The sequence below is a fragment of the Thunnus thynnus genome, chromosome 5 (assembly GCF_963924715.1).
Source record: "Thunnus thynnus chromosome 5, fThuThy2.1, whole genome shotgun sequence".
Lineage (NCBI taxonomy): Eukaryota > Metazoa > Chordata > Actinopteri > Scombriformes > Scombridae > Thunnus > Thunnus thynnus.
The window spans coordinates 12532985-12550553 of record NC_089521.1 but is presented as its reverse complement, the minus strand read 5'-3'; the positions used below and the strand labels follow the sequence as shown (position 1 = coordinate 12550553).

Sequence of the window (17569 nt, the reverse complement as noted above, 5' to 3'; positions counted from 1 at the left end):
GGATAAGAGAAGATGCAGATTTGGCTGATTTCATCACAAAAACTTTCATGTAACTGTGATCATCTCACAGATGTCATGCCCTCATCATAACCGTCATAACCTAACAATCACGAACACATGAAGTAGAGGATATAATATTAAGTGAGAAATACACACACACACACACACACACACACACACACACATACATTAAACCCACTTGGCACAGCAAACTGAACACACACTTCACACGGAGCTGCATCCCACTTATATGCTTGAGTGCTACCTTTAGACAGGACTCCATACATCAATTCAAAAAGTGTAATTAACCTTTACACATACGAGAGCAATTTCCACTGACATTTTTAACATATAGTTACTCTGGGACACACACACACGTGTCTGGTGTGTCACACAGATGTGTGGGAAGCCTGCAAGTGTTTTTCTCCCATAGACTCACACACTCAAATTGTAAATAATAATGTTACCTTAACTGACTGCACATAATGTATCTCTAACATTTCTTTGGACTGTTTAATATCACAACCGTAAACTCCTGTTAGCACATGTCATGCAACTCAATGTTTTAACATGTTTTATGAGTTCACTCTAGAAGAAAAGATTCGTGACTAAGTTTAGAGTTAAGAAGCAACGATACTCCATCAGGACTGATTGTTGGATGGTGAAACAGCTTCAGACAAAGTCGAGAATTATCAGAATTGTTCTACAAAGGCAAACCAAGGAGGATCAGAGGAGTCCCCAACAGAATTACAGGCCATTAGCACCTCTTAAAATCCCTTAAACCACCAGTCTTTAGCCTAATTCACACTCTAAATGTGCAATTCACCCTTTTATCAGACCAACGTTAACACCTGGAAGCTCTAGGTTACCTGTAATTTACCTCAAGAAAATTAACACTTATTGAGGTGTTAATTTCACCAGAGGGAAATGGGATTAGGAATGGCTGAGAAAGAATGATGGTCTGCAAAAGAACTGTTTTCATGATTAGAACCTATTTGTTAATTTCTGGTTGTGGATGTTGGTGTATTTGAGTTTGTGTATTTGCAATGGCAAGAGTGCTGGCATTAATTACATTCCTGTCGACCTCATGAGCCAAATCTAATTTTCTAATTAGGGGTGTGATCAAGAAAATTGAATAAACCATAGCCTACAATTAAAGAAAGGAGAAGCAGTACTACTAGGAAACACATTTTCTGATCATGGCTCCAAAACCAAAATGGAAAAACATACCACCGTCTGAGATTAGATCTGTTATTTTACTGTGCCTGTGATACACTTCTGGAGAGCATCTAAAGCTCTCTGGTCCGGTCATGCATGACACCCACCTCTCTTTGCTAAGTGCCATGCGTGGGGGATCTAAGTTGGGATTCTCCATGGACTCCATTTGGGGGCAGCGCAGGAAGTAGTAAAGGGTGTGGAGGGCATCAGGCGACCAGGACACGGGCTGTTGGGGACGGGCGTGGCGTGCTGGGCTCAGCCCCGGGCGCACTGAGCTCAGGCGTTGCATATGGTGCATTGCGCGGGACACCAAGTCACCTGGAACAAAGGAAATATGTTGTATCAGGGTTAGATGGTTTAGAAGATATCTGTTATTATTAACAAGTTAGTTACGCTTGCTCATTTTATTTGTACAGGTTTTTAACACAGTATCGTAATTTAAAAGTTCCCTGGGGAGGTGTACAGGCCCTACACTAATGCCAAGTGGCACATAAAAAAACTGAAACCATAACAAGAATTCTCAGTGCTCAGAAAAAAAACCCTGTGGGCTTCCAGTCAAACCGGATTTCCCCTTTTCCTAAACCCTCCTTTACTCATTACTCTCCCTCCATGTCTCTGGTGGTATTTGCCATTAGCAGTGTCATTATCAGAAAACACAGCCAGACGGCCAGTCTAAATAGCCATTCATCTTTAATCACTGAAGGAGTTAATAGGCTGACAGACAGTAAAGCAGGCTCTAATGAATTGTTCAACTGTTTCTGTGTTGTTGCCGTTTAATTATGGCACTCAGCCCTAAAAAGGTGGATGTCAGTCACATGATAAAAGCAAGGTTCTGTATCTATGCTTAAGTTTTGTAAAACGTCTAGACTACCAGCTGTGTGGAAATATGCTACTTATCAGAGGATTCGTCCTCCCACACTGTGAGCTAAGCAGACAACCACATTACTGCGCCTTTTTCCTGAATTTACAGCATAATATTTATTAAATTTAACAGTAGACAGGACACAGAAGACATAAGAGGGTGTAACAAGTAGAGTGTGTGGGTAACTATTGCGTGGCCATGCGTGTCAGAGCAGAAGAGGAGTAGACAAAATATCAGTCATCTCAAGGAGGAGATGTGGAGGAGGGGCGTGAAGGAGGGAGGCCAGGTCGAAACTTAGGATCGTGTAACGCTCATTTAGCATAATTACCCCTGGGTTAATTTCTAACCAGATTACCGTGAGTGGAAGTCTGCACAGAGGCCAAGGCTGGGGATTTCAGCAGTGTGTATGCGTATGTGTGTGTCTATATAAAGGGGTTTGGAGTACTTCGAGGGGGGTTAGATTTGGGAAACCCTCCCAAAACAGACCCCACTTACAGCTGAAGGGCCTCCTTTGTGTTAACCACCATCAGCAGTCCCTCCAGGAGGTCTCCCAGGAATTCTTACCCAAGATGGAGAGCCTCTCCCTGGCTTTCCAGCACATATTGTGCCCTGAGGCTAAACTAAGCTCCAGGGGTCAGGAGGATATGAAATGGTTCATTCTTAGATTACAGCTTATATTGGAGTCCTTGTGGAGGCCTGGAAGTGAATAAACTGTGACCATTCTGCTTTTTGAACACATTTTAACAAACTGTGCCAATTACAGGAAAGTTGAAAGATAAAAAATCTTTTAGTGATCAAGGTAATTAGAAGATGTAAATTATACAGTCAGTCAATTCAACACAAACAAGTTTTTATCTGGACTTTTTGTGACCCCAGAAGGCTAATTGGCTTTACAGGCTTTAGAAATAAAGCTCATTTTATTTTGGGTAAGTCCAATCTTGATCTTTAATATTTCCCTTTAGTGAACAGGATGGTCACATACTCACAGTTTCCCATAGCTGGTGGAAGACCACTGCAGAGCTGCAAATCAAACATTCAAAGGTGTCTGAAGGGAACGTTCACAGTCAGGCTATTGGTTACACTATATTTCCAAAACTTCTGGATATTTAGTTGAAACGTCCAGTATCCTGCCACCCATTATCCATCATGTTTATGTATGCTGTGTGTTTGTGTGTCTGGCCAAGTCCGGTCTAGAGATTCAGCAGGACTGAGCAGCTTAGTACAGATGCTCCTGTGTCTGCCTGGTCTCCTGGGCTCAGATCACAGTGCCAAGCCCTCTCTGTTTTTGTTGTGTGTACACGTATCGGTGAACACATGCCTGTGTGTGCGTGTGTTTGTAGGCGCGAATGAGTGTGAAGCATGCCAGCCCTGCCCAGACCAGCCCAGCTTCACACCACCAGAGAGAGATGTGGCACAAAGAGTCCACTGAGCAAGTCGGAGAAAGAGTGTGTCTGTGTTTCAGAGTGCGTGTGCACTTTCTTAATGCCTCACTAACGACGGTGGTGTATGAACGTGGCCTTGTGCAGGAGGAACAAATGGCAGAGTGTTAGCTCATTTGGAGATGGAAACCTATCCGCACTCTCACCAACACTAACCTCCATCCCTCCTCCTCTCTCAGTGCCCCGACAACCTCACACTTCACCTCTCTACCTTTCCATCATTTCCCCTGACCCCCCCACGTACAAGCCACAAATCTAAACGCTGTTTTACCCACTACATACTCCTTCCTTAAACTTAATCCTCTACCTTTCCTACCTCCTTCCCTCAGTACCCCCTCTCGTCTAGTCCTGGCTCTTTTTCACTTTTTAATGACCCTGATTCCAGGGCACCGTCACTGCCAACTCCATCACAGTCTCCAGTTTAAACAGACCACAGCTACAGTAGAGTACAGAATGATTGAGCGAGTGTGTGCCTGTGTTTACCAACCTAAATCCGTGTGTGAGACGTTGGTATCAAGCACTGGTGATATTTTCATTCTATATGACAAGGAATCTTTCCAGTGATTCAAACCTAATGGTTGGAAAAAAGCCCCGAGAAGGCCCTCACTACTTAATAGCTCTGACCAGTCCATCATTGTAAAAGGACATTTAAATACACCAGCCATCAACCTTGTTCTTATATGGGACTGAAACATGAACTTTGGCCGACAAAGTGTTCAAAGCTGTTGTAAAATACCCAGTAAGCACACCATGAGTATACAGTACTGCCTATAAATAAAGCAAGCCCCCTAATAACATTTTAAATGTATTATGTATACACAATTTAACATTGTCAGAGGGATCATTTTAAAATGTATTTTAAAACTTCACAGGCACCAAAGTTCCTTAAACAAACCATTCGTCTCTTTTAGTGGCCAAGTAACTATTAAGCGGACATGGGAATGAGAGCCAGACTTCTTTTTTTTCTGATAAAACATGCAGACAACCAGGAAAACATCGTCTAAAGACTGAAATCAGGCTTCACAGAGAAGAGGTACAGCTACATCCTGACTGACAGCTGACAGATTAGAGTCTGAGACAGGCTGTCCACATCTTTTTTTGACTAACTTGACTGAGGGAGAAAAGAAAAAAATAAAAAATAAAAATAAAATAAAAAAAAAAGATTGATGTGCATTGTTTGGTAATAAGGCAAGCAAAGAGGCAGACAGCAAAACAGACGAGGGACAGACAATAAACAATCAGAAGCATTATCACTTTATTCTCCAGAGCTCCATGTGTAGATAAACTATTCCCCTGCTTATTTATAGCGTAGTGGACATTAGACAGCTTTCACTATGAAAGGCACAAGATGGCACTTGACAGGCTGATAAAGTAATTATATTATCTCTATATTATCTCTGTTAGACTCTTAACTACACTTGGCTGTCTCAAGTATCAGTCTTTTGGGCAGAGGAAAGGTTTCCTGTCTTTCAGAACACAGTGGGAATAACAAGGTGGAAGTGTTCAGTAAGTTGTCAAGTATTTAAAAAAATATGATAAATCATTTCTGGGATTTTTTTCTAATCTGTATTAAGAATAATGATTTTTAACTTCACTGGTGTTCCTTAATGATTGTTAAAAAAATCTCTGAGGAATTGAATAAATTAAACATATAATGTGAAAAAGTCTGGATCCACACTCAAGGACCACACACACTATCCATGTTCACTCACTGAGTTCTGAGATGCTGCCCACACAGGTAGCCAGCAGGGACTGTTCCAGCGTCCTCAGCTCCAGCTGGGCATAGGCATCCTCCCTGCAGTCCACAGACGTCTGCTGGTTCTCTGTGTAGGGACTGAAATGCGCCGGGAGAGACAAAACTCCTACGGAGACAAAAACAGAGAGAAAGGAATTTATGATTAATATGAAATGATTGTGAGGATTGCCAACAAACCACCATAACTTCAATAACTGCTGCTTTCTGCACTGCTCCTACAGAAGTCCCAAAACAATCGCTGGTGGTATTTACATAGTGTATTTGTAATCCTGGTAACATGTAACCCACACCGCTGAGGGCAAACAAATACACGAGGGAATGTGAGTCTTGCTCTCAACACATTCAGGAAAATAAACAAAGCACATAATGACATCAGGCTAATACAAACAAAACAAACGCATTAGACATAGGCAGAGGCCTCACAGAAAGGAATACCAAGACAGACTATGACGAAAATAAGAATTCATTGTTACTGCGGGTATTTACTTCCCTTTCATATCATAGACATTATACAACATATACTACACATACTGCTTAACGTCCACACTGCCGATACTTTGCAGAGGTCTTAAGAAGCTAGTAACATATGGTTACGGTAGATAAATGATGATATGACTGCAATATCTGGAAATAGTCAGTAAGATGAAGGGTTGGTATGTGGATCATTAATCAACTGAGTGCTGAAGGGGTCAGAGACCACCAGCTGCTCAGCACACCGACCCAACAACCCCTCTGACCTTTTTTTTACACTACCGTACACACAGATGAAGAAACAAACAAAGTCAGGTTACAGAATAAGGAGGATTTGCTATTTGTTCAGCATCCGTCACAAAGAAACAGGAGGAGGTCGGGATAAGTTTAAAGGGTGTGACGGGACACAAGATCCATTTGTAATACTTTGTCATACTTGTTAAAGGAATCAGTTCAAGTGAAAAAATCTGCCACTGTAAATAAAGCTCCATTTCTACATTTAATACTATAAGCCAATGATGTGAAACAGTTTAGCCTAAAATAATAAGATTTCATGGTAGTTTGAGACAAAATCACTTATTAAAATACTACGTCTACTGTGATGGCTATGGGGTAACTAGTGTCAATCTAGGATTTATGTGGTATTTCCTCATCAGATAGACTGCCTGGAGACCCAGTTAGCCCAACCCAGCCATTTCTGAGAAACCGAACGTGTTAAGTTTTGTTATTAGTCAAATTAAGCTAAAATGAAAGAACATTGTATGTGTGAGGAGTATCACTTACCTCCCTTTATAAAATCTATAAATGATGAGTTATGTAACGGTTAAACACCAGGTTTGCTCTTTTATTGTGCATGACAGCTGGTTGTCAGACTAATTGCTGGTGAGGAGATAACATCATTCTTACATAACCCAGAAATGTAATCCTGTTCTTTCGCTGCTGTGCCCACTTGTGATTGTTGTTCTCCAACTAAAATGGATAGAAAGTTGGACAAGAGTGTCATTTCTCTGCCTGCTGGTGACTCTCTGCTAGCTTTCGTTGGCTTCGGCTGCTTTAACTAGGAGTAATATGTGGTTGTTTAAGGTGCACAGTGTGCTGTTAGCTACTGTGCAGCTAGTTGACCTAGATGAACATGATTAGCTGCCCAAAAGTTAACCTTTATTTTGGCTTCTGAATCTGAGGTGAGCTCTCTGCCAAGCCAGAGGAAATGAGTGGGGGATGGCTGTGGATAGTAAGGAGAAATAAGAAGAGGATTGGTGCAGGTTTGTGATTTATTTACAAAGCCTGAGGAAAAAAAAGCCTCCTCATCTTCCACTCTTCCCAAAAGGGAAAAGATGGGCTACCATCCCTAAAATGACATTCCCATGTGCTTCCGGCAAGCTGTGTCCTCTCATTGGAATCTGTGAGCGACGCTGAAAAGAAAAAACGCTGATGTGGGTAAAAAAGAAAAAAAAATCCCATCATTTTATACATCATCATCTTACTCTCTCATCTTATTATTCCTTTTTAGCACCACATGATGTAAGGATATTGAAGGGTAAAAGACAGAATATTTTATAACCAGTAGTTAACCAATACACTTTTTTCACAGAATACTGTCCTACCCACAAACATATTTCTGCATCATATGATTTAGTCATAACTCTACAGGAGATGAGACTAAATTTAGTTACAGTAAATGAGTCCTGTGCAATTTCCAAAGGTCAACATAGCAGTTCTAAAGCTGGCACACACTTCCAGAAGATATAGGACTGGCCCAAAATTGACAACCAACTAAGTATGGATACAGTTTCTAAGTATACACAAAGCTCAGTAAAGGCAATATTTGAGAATGACAATTATAACTTATCCGAACCTCACCCGTGCAAACTTGATGCGAGGGTGGAGGTGGAGCTTATGAAAATCTTTGTATGTTGTCTGTCTGACTTGGCTAGCAGATTTGTTCCTTTTATAATGCAGGATTTATGATAAAAGAGTAAGTCTCTCTGATACATCACATTGCCACACACACATACACACACTGTTTTGTCATGCACACAACAATAGCCATCACAGCCTGATTTGTAACACAGTGTCAACTGTGTATTGACACAAGCACACACAATATTTATTTCTTTATTTCACAATAAAGAATGGCTAATCTATGAGACAGGTAAAGTATTAGACTGCATGTGCATGTGTTTATACAACAGGCTGTATATAAACTGCTCCATAAAGACACAGAGAGGGGAATATTATTGCTGAATTGCATTTCTCAGTAGAGAGATACATGTTACATGATATGTTGATTTCCTAAACGCGAAGCCAAAGAAAAAGTCACTTCAGTCTAGAGCGGTGCAATAAAGATACTGTATGTTCACTCCTGCAGAGTTACGCTGCCTAAGGGAATCCAGTCTGATACAAAAGTGTAAATCCATCTCTCTCTTTCTCTCTCTCACTCTCTCTATCTCTCTCTCTCGTACTTTCTCTGCACCATCTGACGTACTTTCTCTGCACCATCTGACTTGTAATATGTGCTGACTCCCCATTCCAATACAATGGAAACGGCTGCCTCTAGCAGAGTACCAATGCTACAAAGAACATGTGCGTCAGACAAACAAACTGTACGCAAGCTTAAACACATCCCTGTGCGCTCACTCAAGCACAAACTTACACATACCTTTGCCGCTGTGTATATACAGTATTCTTACATACACTTCTTCTTTTCAGGTGTTATATGTATATATATATATGTAGTCATTATAACGAGGGCCTTGCTTTTGCAACTTGTTAATCATTCATTTAAATGACATTGAGCACAGCACACATAAATGTTGGTGAAGCATCTGGAACTCTAACACTTTTACAAGATCTTGTGTGAATGTCTTTTTCTCCACCATTATTTTGTAAAGGCCTTGGTCTATCCTTTCATAGCGATGGCTGCATACTCGACAGACTTCTCACTTTATTGTGATGACTTTCATGCTCTGTATACTCTCCTTAACTGCCTCTCGGTGTATATACTACTGTATTTTATGGCCACCATGACAGGGTAGTGGGTGTTACTGTATGTGGAAATGGGCCTCTGGGATTTATTGTGTTATCCTGACTTTTCCTTTTATATAAGCACTCAATGCCATGGCAGAGCTGGTGTTTTTAAAATGAAATAGTCAAATAAAATCAATCGATCAATCAAAGTGACCTGTAATGTTAATAGCTCATTCAGATTTCAACTTCCGTCAGTGATACGCATACTTACTGAGGTGTACGAGCCATTTTAAGAGATTCTGTCTTATTAGTGTGGTTGAGTGTGTGTGGAAACTTGAATGTGTCGGCAGGTGTGTGCATGAGTGTGCAAAATAACAGTTGTTCTGACTCCTTGTAGTGTGATTCACCGAGAACGTCACATTGACGTTATTCCAGTCTTCAAACTACCTATTTGTATAAAATATATTAAATGACTCAAAATAGAAATCTAAACCCCTAAGACTAATTAAACCAGTGTAATGAACCAGTCTACACAGTTCAGAAGTATAGCCACTGTTAAAGCACTGTTAAGGTCTGTTGAGAGCTATTCTGGAGAAAACAGCAGGTATATTTCCAGCTCACAACACTCCTTATAAAACCAAACATATCAGACAGGCACTGATTTGATGTTTTCTAAACTTTCTTTTTCATTATTTTTACAGAACAATCTTTAGCCTATATTTAGTATGCTGAAAATAGATGTGTTTTGACTTGAAAGAAAGAGTTGAAATCTTTGGAAATGTTAATATAGTTTCAATTGATTCTGCCATATTCTTTCAAAGCTGTGGCAAATATTCGCACATCACCACACTCTCAGCAGTTCCCACAGTCCCACCCCGTTGCTCGCTTCACCGCTGAACCCCAGCCTGCGTCATTTGGGCCCAGTGTAGGTCCACAAGACAACCAAGGCCTGTCCCCACGTCCACCACTAATATCACGTGCAGCAGCAGCTCCAGCACCATATGCATCATTTTTCTCTGGCACTGGGAGAGGCTGAGGATAAGACGAAGAGGAGGGGATGAGAGTAAAAGCTGTGAGGAGGGTTTTGGAGCCCTAGTCGAAGATGAATGAGTCATGCAGAGGAGGGATACAAGCGAGAAGGAATATCTGAGACTGTGAAGGGGGTGAGGCAAGGGAAGATGAGTGGCACAAGGGATTCATTCTTTTGCGGCCATTTTGGTTCCATTTCTGAGGTTGACCCTGCAAATGTCATGTGGGAATCCCAGCTACAAATCACAGCTGAAACTTACCACAAAGCCTGTGGCAGTCCCCAGCCCATCCAAACTATCTCTCAAAACCATTACAGCTTTTCCTAGCTCAGCCAAGCTATCATTCACAATAATGTTGGACAAACTGCTGTAAGAACGTCAGAAATATCCAACAACTACTTTTTGTTTTGCTAAAAGCTTAACCCAGCTGTCACTTTCAATTAGCTGCCGTTATGAGTCATATCACGTTAATTATCATGTCATCAAAGCAAATTTCAACATTCCAACATTTCCATTCTTTGTCAGGAAAATGTAACAAAATTCAAACCATGACCAGTCATCACATGTGCCAAAATAAACATTTTTTGTTACAGCTGATGGAACTGAACACATGACATGTTTTTCCCACATGCCTTGACTCTCAATCTTAGTTGCTCTCATGATATCTCATGTTATCTCACAATTTGTTCTACAAGCCTTCAAGTTAGTGTTTTTAAAACACACATTCTTGCTTGCAGCACCATAGTAGAAAATATCTAGACTTTGGAGGACATTGCTGCTCCACATATCTACATCTTCAGCTAATATTTGGAAGACATTCAGGTTTTACCTTCAGTGATGGGCCAGAAGCAAGATGGCCAAAAGCAAAAAAAAAAAAAAAGTTCAGATTTGTCAGATGTGGCAGATGTTTTGAATTGGTTCAGAGCATATTGTTCACAAAACATTTTAACACCTTAGTACTTATTTCTCTTTGAATAAAGTTTTGACAATGTCACTTACTTTAGTCAGTTCATGGCTGACTTTATGGCAGCCCTATCTGGCGAGGTCAGAAAAAAATGGACAGTTAATTACTTTGGGCTTCATCAGACAATCTCTTTGCAACAAGTTGTGTTATGCAACTAGAATGTAAGGACACATAGTTTTCTTTTAAAGGGAACCAGACCTTGAAAATTGCTTTGTTCATTTCCATAGTCATTCACAGCTTTGGTTTTATTTCTGTTCCCACTGGCTCAGCTCTGATAAAACTACATTCTTGGACCATAATTGGTCTGCATGTGCTGATTTGTTTTGTCTAGGGTAGAGAGTGTGTGAAAGACAGAAGGGCATGATCAGCTTTGCTCCTGCTGTATGGCCTCAGTAAGCTGATAGAAAAACAGCAAAACTCAGGAGAATGTGTGTGCACGCACACACACACAAAAACACATACAATCAAACACCTGCCTTGCCTCCTTTAACAGCCTCTTCATTCAGTACAGGGTGGATGGATCAGAGAGCCAGGGAAAAAGGGGGCTTCAAAGCCACTTCCTCTGCCCAGAATGGAGCTCTTATTTAAGGCCAGGAGGCTATAGGCTTGTCCCTGTGTGGAGGATGGAGGGTGGACAATCATACAATAGTACAGTGTTTGACAGGACTGCGACTGGGTGTGTATCACCCCCTCAGTGTCCTGATCTCCTCTGTCTTTCATAGAGTGTCTTTCACACAACAAAAGTCAAAACACATGCTCGCGCTGCTTCTTTTCATGTCAGTGGAATCCATAGCCCAGATGTGATCCTTCACTCACAGCCCTCTTGTTTTCCATCAGGAAAGGCTCCAAAACACCTGTTTTTCACACATCCAACCTCACCCACACACACAGCACATTCTTCTCCCTGTTTTTAAGCATTGAGTACTACACACAGGTATTTTCTTAGAGGCACTGAGCACAGTTTTTCAGAAGATAACAGTAAGACAGATGAATGAACTTTACTGTGTGTGTGTGTGTGTGTGTGTGTGTGTGTGTGTGTGTGTCTGTAAGTGCATGTTCTGTCAGAGGGATTAGCTTTATTTTGCTACACTACAGTAACTAGAGCCTTTCAGCATTCAGGGTTAAAAATATCCATGTGTGTGCTTGCTCTGGCGGACCCTCCTCACGATCCTTATCTAAACAGAATTCAAATGGGACAGAGGGGCATTTAGAAAGTTTAAGTGGTCTATTAGTATTTGGGCTAAAAATAATCATTCATTTGACAAGTTAGTGTGTGTCTTTCAAAACACAAATTACATATGTGGAGTTGGGACAGACAGAGAAGCATTCAGAAGCTGAAGCAGCTCACACAGTCTGGATTGAAGTGACCGCTCACTGGGATATTTTTTGTCCAAATCGAGTTTCTGATTCAAGAGGCAACAAAATGTACTGTCAGGGCCTGATAAATCACAGACCATGATAGACAAGTGACGTGGGGTCTGGTTGATGTCCCTTGACACCTCTGGTGACCCCCGCCTGCATGGGGTCATGGGTCAGAGGTGGCGCTCAGCTGGGGCTAAAAGAGGAAGTAACCTTATCAGCTGTGTAAGAAGGGGGCTTCCCTAAGCCACTGAGTAAGAACACCCACGCACACCATTAATCACAGCAAGACATGTTGGAGGAGAGGCTGAAAAGAGAAGAAAGTTCCTATTTTGGTGAATGTGAAGGAATCACACGTGGGTTTAAAACGGAAAGATTTCATGTGTCTGATCTGCCTGCAGTCAGCAGATGTTACAGCTGCTGTTATCCAGCAGTAAACATTTGGCTTGTAAATATGGTTTCTAGGAAGTAAAATCACAAATGAGGTTAATACTAAGATTTGAATTTTAAAACAAAGATTTGAAAGTGTAAAATTTTGTTCCTGTCCACAGGCTGAAAGTAAGATATGTGGATCTTTCCGCTGTTAGAAGTCTGCCAGGAATCCCAGGGTGCAAAGCTGCAAGATTAAATCTGAATCTCCACACAGGGTAGCCTATGCTGAATCTTTGAAAAGAAGACTGCTGGGTGTGTTCAGAACCTCTGAAGTGAACATTTTATATATAAATAAAGCTGATACTACTACTATGAGCTACCAGCCTGGCAGAACATCCTGCTCATATGGAAAATCCAGCGAGACGGATAAAACACTTAAATCTGAGGTGCACAAACTCATGCAAGCAGGTCACATTAAGTGGCTCCCACAGTGCGACAATATGACTGTTGAGCTGTAAATGTGGTCTGCAGTAACATACCTACCACCACCCTCGAGCAAACACACATGCACACACACACACGCGCTCACAGATGAATTAGGAGTGGTAGGATTCGAGAGGGCTGGCTTTGGTTTCCCACAGCCCTGAAAAATATCGCCATAAGCTCTTCTACACAACTAACCCTAATCCTAAACATGACTTCAGCTTTCTCCCCCTTATCCTCTCCCCTCCTTTACACACCCCGTTTCTCTCGCTTTCTTTCAGGCATTTCCCCGCTCTCCTTCTTTCTCTCTCTAATCATGTTTTATATTTTACATTCCAGGCCAACTGTGGTGCCTGTGGCTATCTAGTCTCAGTCAACATTCCCCGTTTCCATATGTGACACCACTTCACATAGTGTGCAGCAAAGGGACGGTATAGTTACATTATTGGATGACATAGTTTTATAGGTTTCACTGGCTTATTGTACAGTACTGGGGCTGGAAATACGCTGTATGTGGAGGCTGGTTTTGTTTTCTCTAATGAACCAGGATGGCGGATATTACACACACTCTGCAATAACACACGCACATAAACATCTAACCTCAAGCCCTCCCTCTCATAATCGAATCCACTTTTACTATTGAGATGATGTCACCATCCAAAACCCTGCCAGGAGTTGTTTAACAAAGACAAACACAGTAAAAAGTCAGGAGGGCAAATATAACGGTGACAAAACATGCGCTTTGGTTTGGAGGAACAATTCTCACTAGTATGATTTTTTAAAAGTCAACAGCTCCATCAGCTCACTATGATCATAGTAAAGAATGGATCTTATTGGCTGCGACGGATCAAGGGACGGCTGTTTTATTTGACTGTTTTAAACAGAGACAAACTTTCCTTTTAAGAACAAACTGCCCTCTATTCACTTCTCCGGCAAATAACGCTATGGGCAGCAGGCTGGGCAAAGGAACACAAAGTGTGTATGTGAGTGTGTGTTTGCGCTAATTGCTCCCATTCTGTCTGTGTGATCAGCTCATTTTCTCTCAGCTGGAGCATCTAGAGAATGAGAACAGAGAGCCCGTCAGTGTGGATAGCAGACAACATGTTCATTGAGCAAAGAGCACGCACACACACACACACACACACACACACACACACACAGATAGGTAAATCACAGTACTTGAGTTGGAGGCTCATATTCTTTTCAGGAGAGGAAAATCCAGTAAAGTTCAAGCTTGACTGGCTAATTGGCCTATGTTGATCTCTCACTTTCTTAGTGAGCCAGATACCTAAAAAACTTCTGACGTTTTTTATGTGCCGTCTTGGATGTTTGACACCTCTTACCAAAACACATACTAAGTCTCACTCATAAGCTCATTTTCAATATGGAAATTAATTAACAACAAAAAACTGAGCAAACACTGAAGTGTGCAGGACAGATGCATAAGCACAGAGGAAGCTTTGGTCAAGAGGTGCACGGAAATGCAGAATTGTGCGAGGTTACACGTGTTGTGAGCATGCAGGGCAAATTCATTAGATTTGATGAGCAAACAATGGTTTGCTCATTGTTTTCACTGTTTCTCCACTCAGTTTTGTCAGTTTGCATCCCTCGCATACAAAATCCAGGAAAGAGTGAGTAAAATACATTGAATTTGACACCTATATGACTCCGCCTTCATAAGTGACATCATGCTACACCCTATCAAGACCCATCTGGCCCATCAGCTTTTTAATTTTTCCTGAAAGTCTTGACTTGCAGATTGTTTACAGCTTGCACTTGTTTTGTGTTTATTAGTTTTGTCACCGATACCTTCTCTTCACATTATAACACTTTTAAAATTAACATAAGGACTAAAATAACCTCAACGTGAGACACTTCTGAGTCCAAGCATCGCACACAGACGCATGTGGCACTGTTCCATTATCGCCTCAACCCCTGCCTAAAAACCTTCATAAAAATAACTTTGTGACTCAATTACTTATTATATTAAGCTTCTAATTCTACTTCTATCCCTCTCACTTTCTCTCTTCCCTAATTAATCTCTTACACATTAAATTAAGTATTCACACATTAGCCCCGACATAAATTAACACATGCTGTGCCGTTCCCACCAGAGTGACATCCGCAGACATCCGCAGATCCCTACTTTCACATTAAGAAATAAACTCTGTCTGCTGCAGCGCAGTTCTCACAGTCCAACAAGCGGTTTTGATAGAGGGACTTAAGTTTGACGTTTCAAAGAACTGCATCCAAATTCCCCCTTGTAAATCTAAAGCAGCTTTCTGCTGATTAACATTCCGCGTTGGGCTCGGTAGAGAGCAAAATCATGACGCAGAACAGAGTGAGTCAAATAGGGGGAAAATAAAACAAGGGTGGGGGGATGGTGGATGGATTACGATTAGGACTGGAGGTTCACTCACTCTCTCAATCACCCCTTTCCTCCTTTCTCCTACTCTCAAACTAAAGCTTTGGACTCAGTTTCACAGCAGAGTGGAAAAGAAGCTCCGGAAAGGAAAGGCAAACCACTTTCTGGGCAGCCACTGACTGTTGTTCACTCACACAAACATACAAGTCTGTTGTAAAGTATTTTGTGTGTCTGTATGTGTGTAATACAAGGTGTGGTCTATACTTACGACAGCTACAGACAGTGGTGAAAGAAGAAGTTACTAGCAATACCACAACTTAAAATTACTCCATTGCAAGTAAACGTCATGACTGCTTAATTATACTGAATAGAAGTGCAACAATATTTTGAGAAAGCATCAAAAGCAAAAGTACTCATGATACAGAATGGCTCCTGTCAGTGTTATAATCTGGCATGTTTTGCCATTGGATGATTATTACCGATGCATAATTGTGTAAGTAGCATTTTATTGAAGGAGTTGGTCACTTCATATTGTTGGGTAGTTCCATAACACTACATAATATTTTATGTGATGATTATATGTAAAGGTTTGATCTTCAGAGCTGCAATGATTATCAATTAGTCGATCGAAAAATAATCTGCAACTATTTGGATTATTAAATAGTCACTGTAGTCATTCTAAAAGAAAAATACCAAACATTTGTCAGCTGGAGCTTCTCAAACATGTGTCATCCATGACAGTAAATTGAACATTAGGGGATTTTAGACTGCTGATCTGACAAAACAAGAGATGTAAAGATGAAAGTGCAAGTGCTTAAAACTAATACAGTCAGCTCAATAGACAAGGGAAACTTGTCTATTGACAGGAAACTATCGTAGAGCATTGTTGCATTAATGTTTTTAATGCTATCACACTTCAATTTAAACTACATAAAGAAGGAACAACTACGCACAGAGTCAGTGCATCCATTTATAACCTGACTTGGATAAGATAAATAGATAGGATGAGTATGCATTATTTCATGGGCATCACAGCTCAGCAACATTTCACAGCAGTGGGCAGTGAATGGAGCAGAGCTTTTGTTCAAAAAGGTCCAGAGTTCTTTGTCTGCAGTAATGAGTGGGGCTGGACCCTTTATTACATCTGCCTCACTCTACTGTTGTCCACACCATTGTTGACAACAACTGTGCTCAATGTCAAAGACACAAGAGAGGTGAGAGTTCGATGATGGGAGGGGACGCATTACATCGGACGGTTAGAGTGGGCAGAGAACCTCATACACTTAGTCGGGAAATCAATTCCAGTGATGGAACATGTGCAAGAGTGACATACTGGTTGTAAATCAACAGACCACCCAAACTCAGACATGCATGTTGATGTTCTAGTAAACGTGCCCAGTGCAGTCTGACCACACACACATATTAACACAGAATTAAATATGCACCGAGCATTGATGTGTCATCAACTGCACAAATCATGTGGTTGTGTGTCAGTCTTGCAGACAACAGCGGAGCACAGATAGCGGCTCTACATATTCTGCGGGTGACCTGGGTGTGTTAGAGACCTGTAGGGCGTGTCCGGATGTCCACCTCTTTAGTGGGAGGCAGTAAACTAACCGGATCAGTCCCTTTATTCATCTGGCTGTATGACCCCATCTGACACCCGAGGGAGTTTGCAGCTCACCCCTGACCCTCACACACACACCCTGTACACACCCCTCACACATACACTGAACACAGTGGGAGTGTCCACACCTCAAAAAGGGTCATCCTCTTATTCAGTTATGGCCCCTCTTGACCCTCAGCTCTTTACACCCACAAAGCAACACTTATACACACTTGCATTCACGTCATCCACTTCTATGTCCACAAGCTAATAGGTGTCCATGCGGTGGTCAGCACTGCAGGACACACTAAAAGGTTAAACAAAGCCTCAGTGTGTCCGTGTCATCACACAAGCACACACACGTAGTCAGACACCTACGGTATACAAATGATTGCAGACCCGGGGGGCGAAGACCTACTGAATGCATCACAAGATTAAACTGAAAGGGATTCATCTCCAAAATTTCTATTGCTGAGAGTTTTAGCTCTTCAGGTCTCTAAAAATGCTTAAAATCAAAGAAGGGAATTCACTCTGTGGTTGAATCTCTAACCCGAACTGCAACACAGACACACACACACATGCGTAGGATGTTCGACTGAGGGTTACAGAAGCATTTATGTTGTCTTTCTGCACTTGCACTGATAAAATTATCACCCTCCCCTCTTTCCTCTTCCTAAGG

At 41.5% G+C, this 17569-nt stretch overlaps 1 protein-coding gene across 1 annotated transcript in view; it reads right to left on the bottom strand.

The window, feature by feature from the left end:
• Positions 1-17569, bottom strand: part of LOC137182807 (ankyrin repeat and BTB/POZ domain-containing protein 2-like) — a 46001-nt gene that overhangs the window by 11908 nt on the left and 16524 nt on the right. The window contains exons 2-3 of the mRNA XM_067589309.1: positions 5232-5381; positions 1326-1536 (exon numbers count right to left, since the gene is read on the bottom strand). Of these exons, the coding sequence (XP_067445410.1) occupies positions 1326-1536; positions 5232-5381 (361 nt within the window). The remainder of the gene's footprint in view (positions 1-1325; positions 1537-5231; positions 5382-17569) is intronic.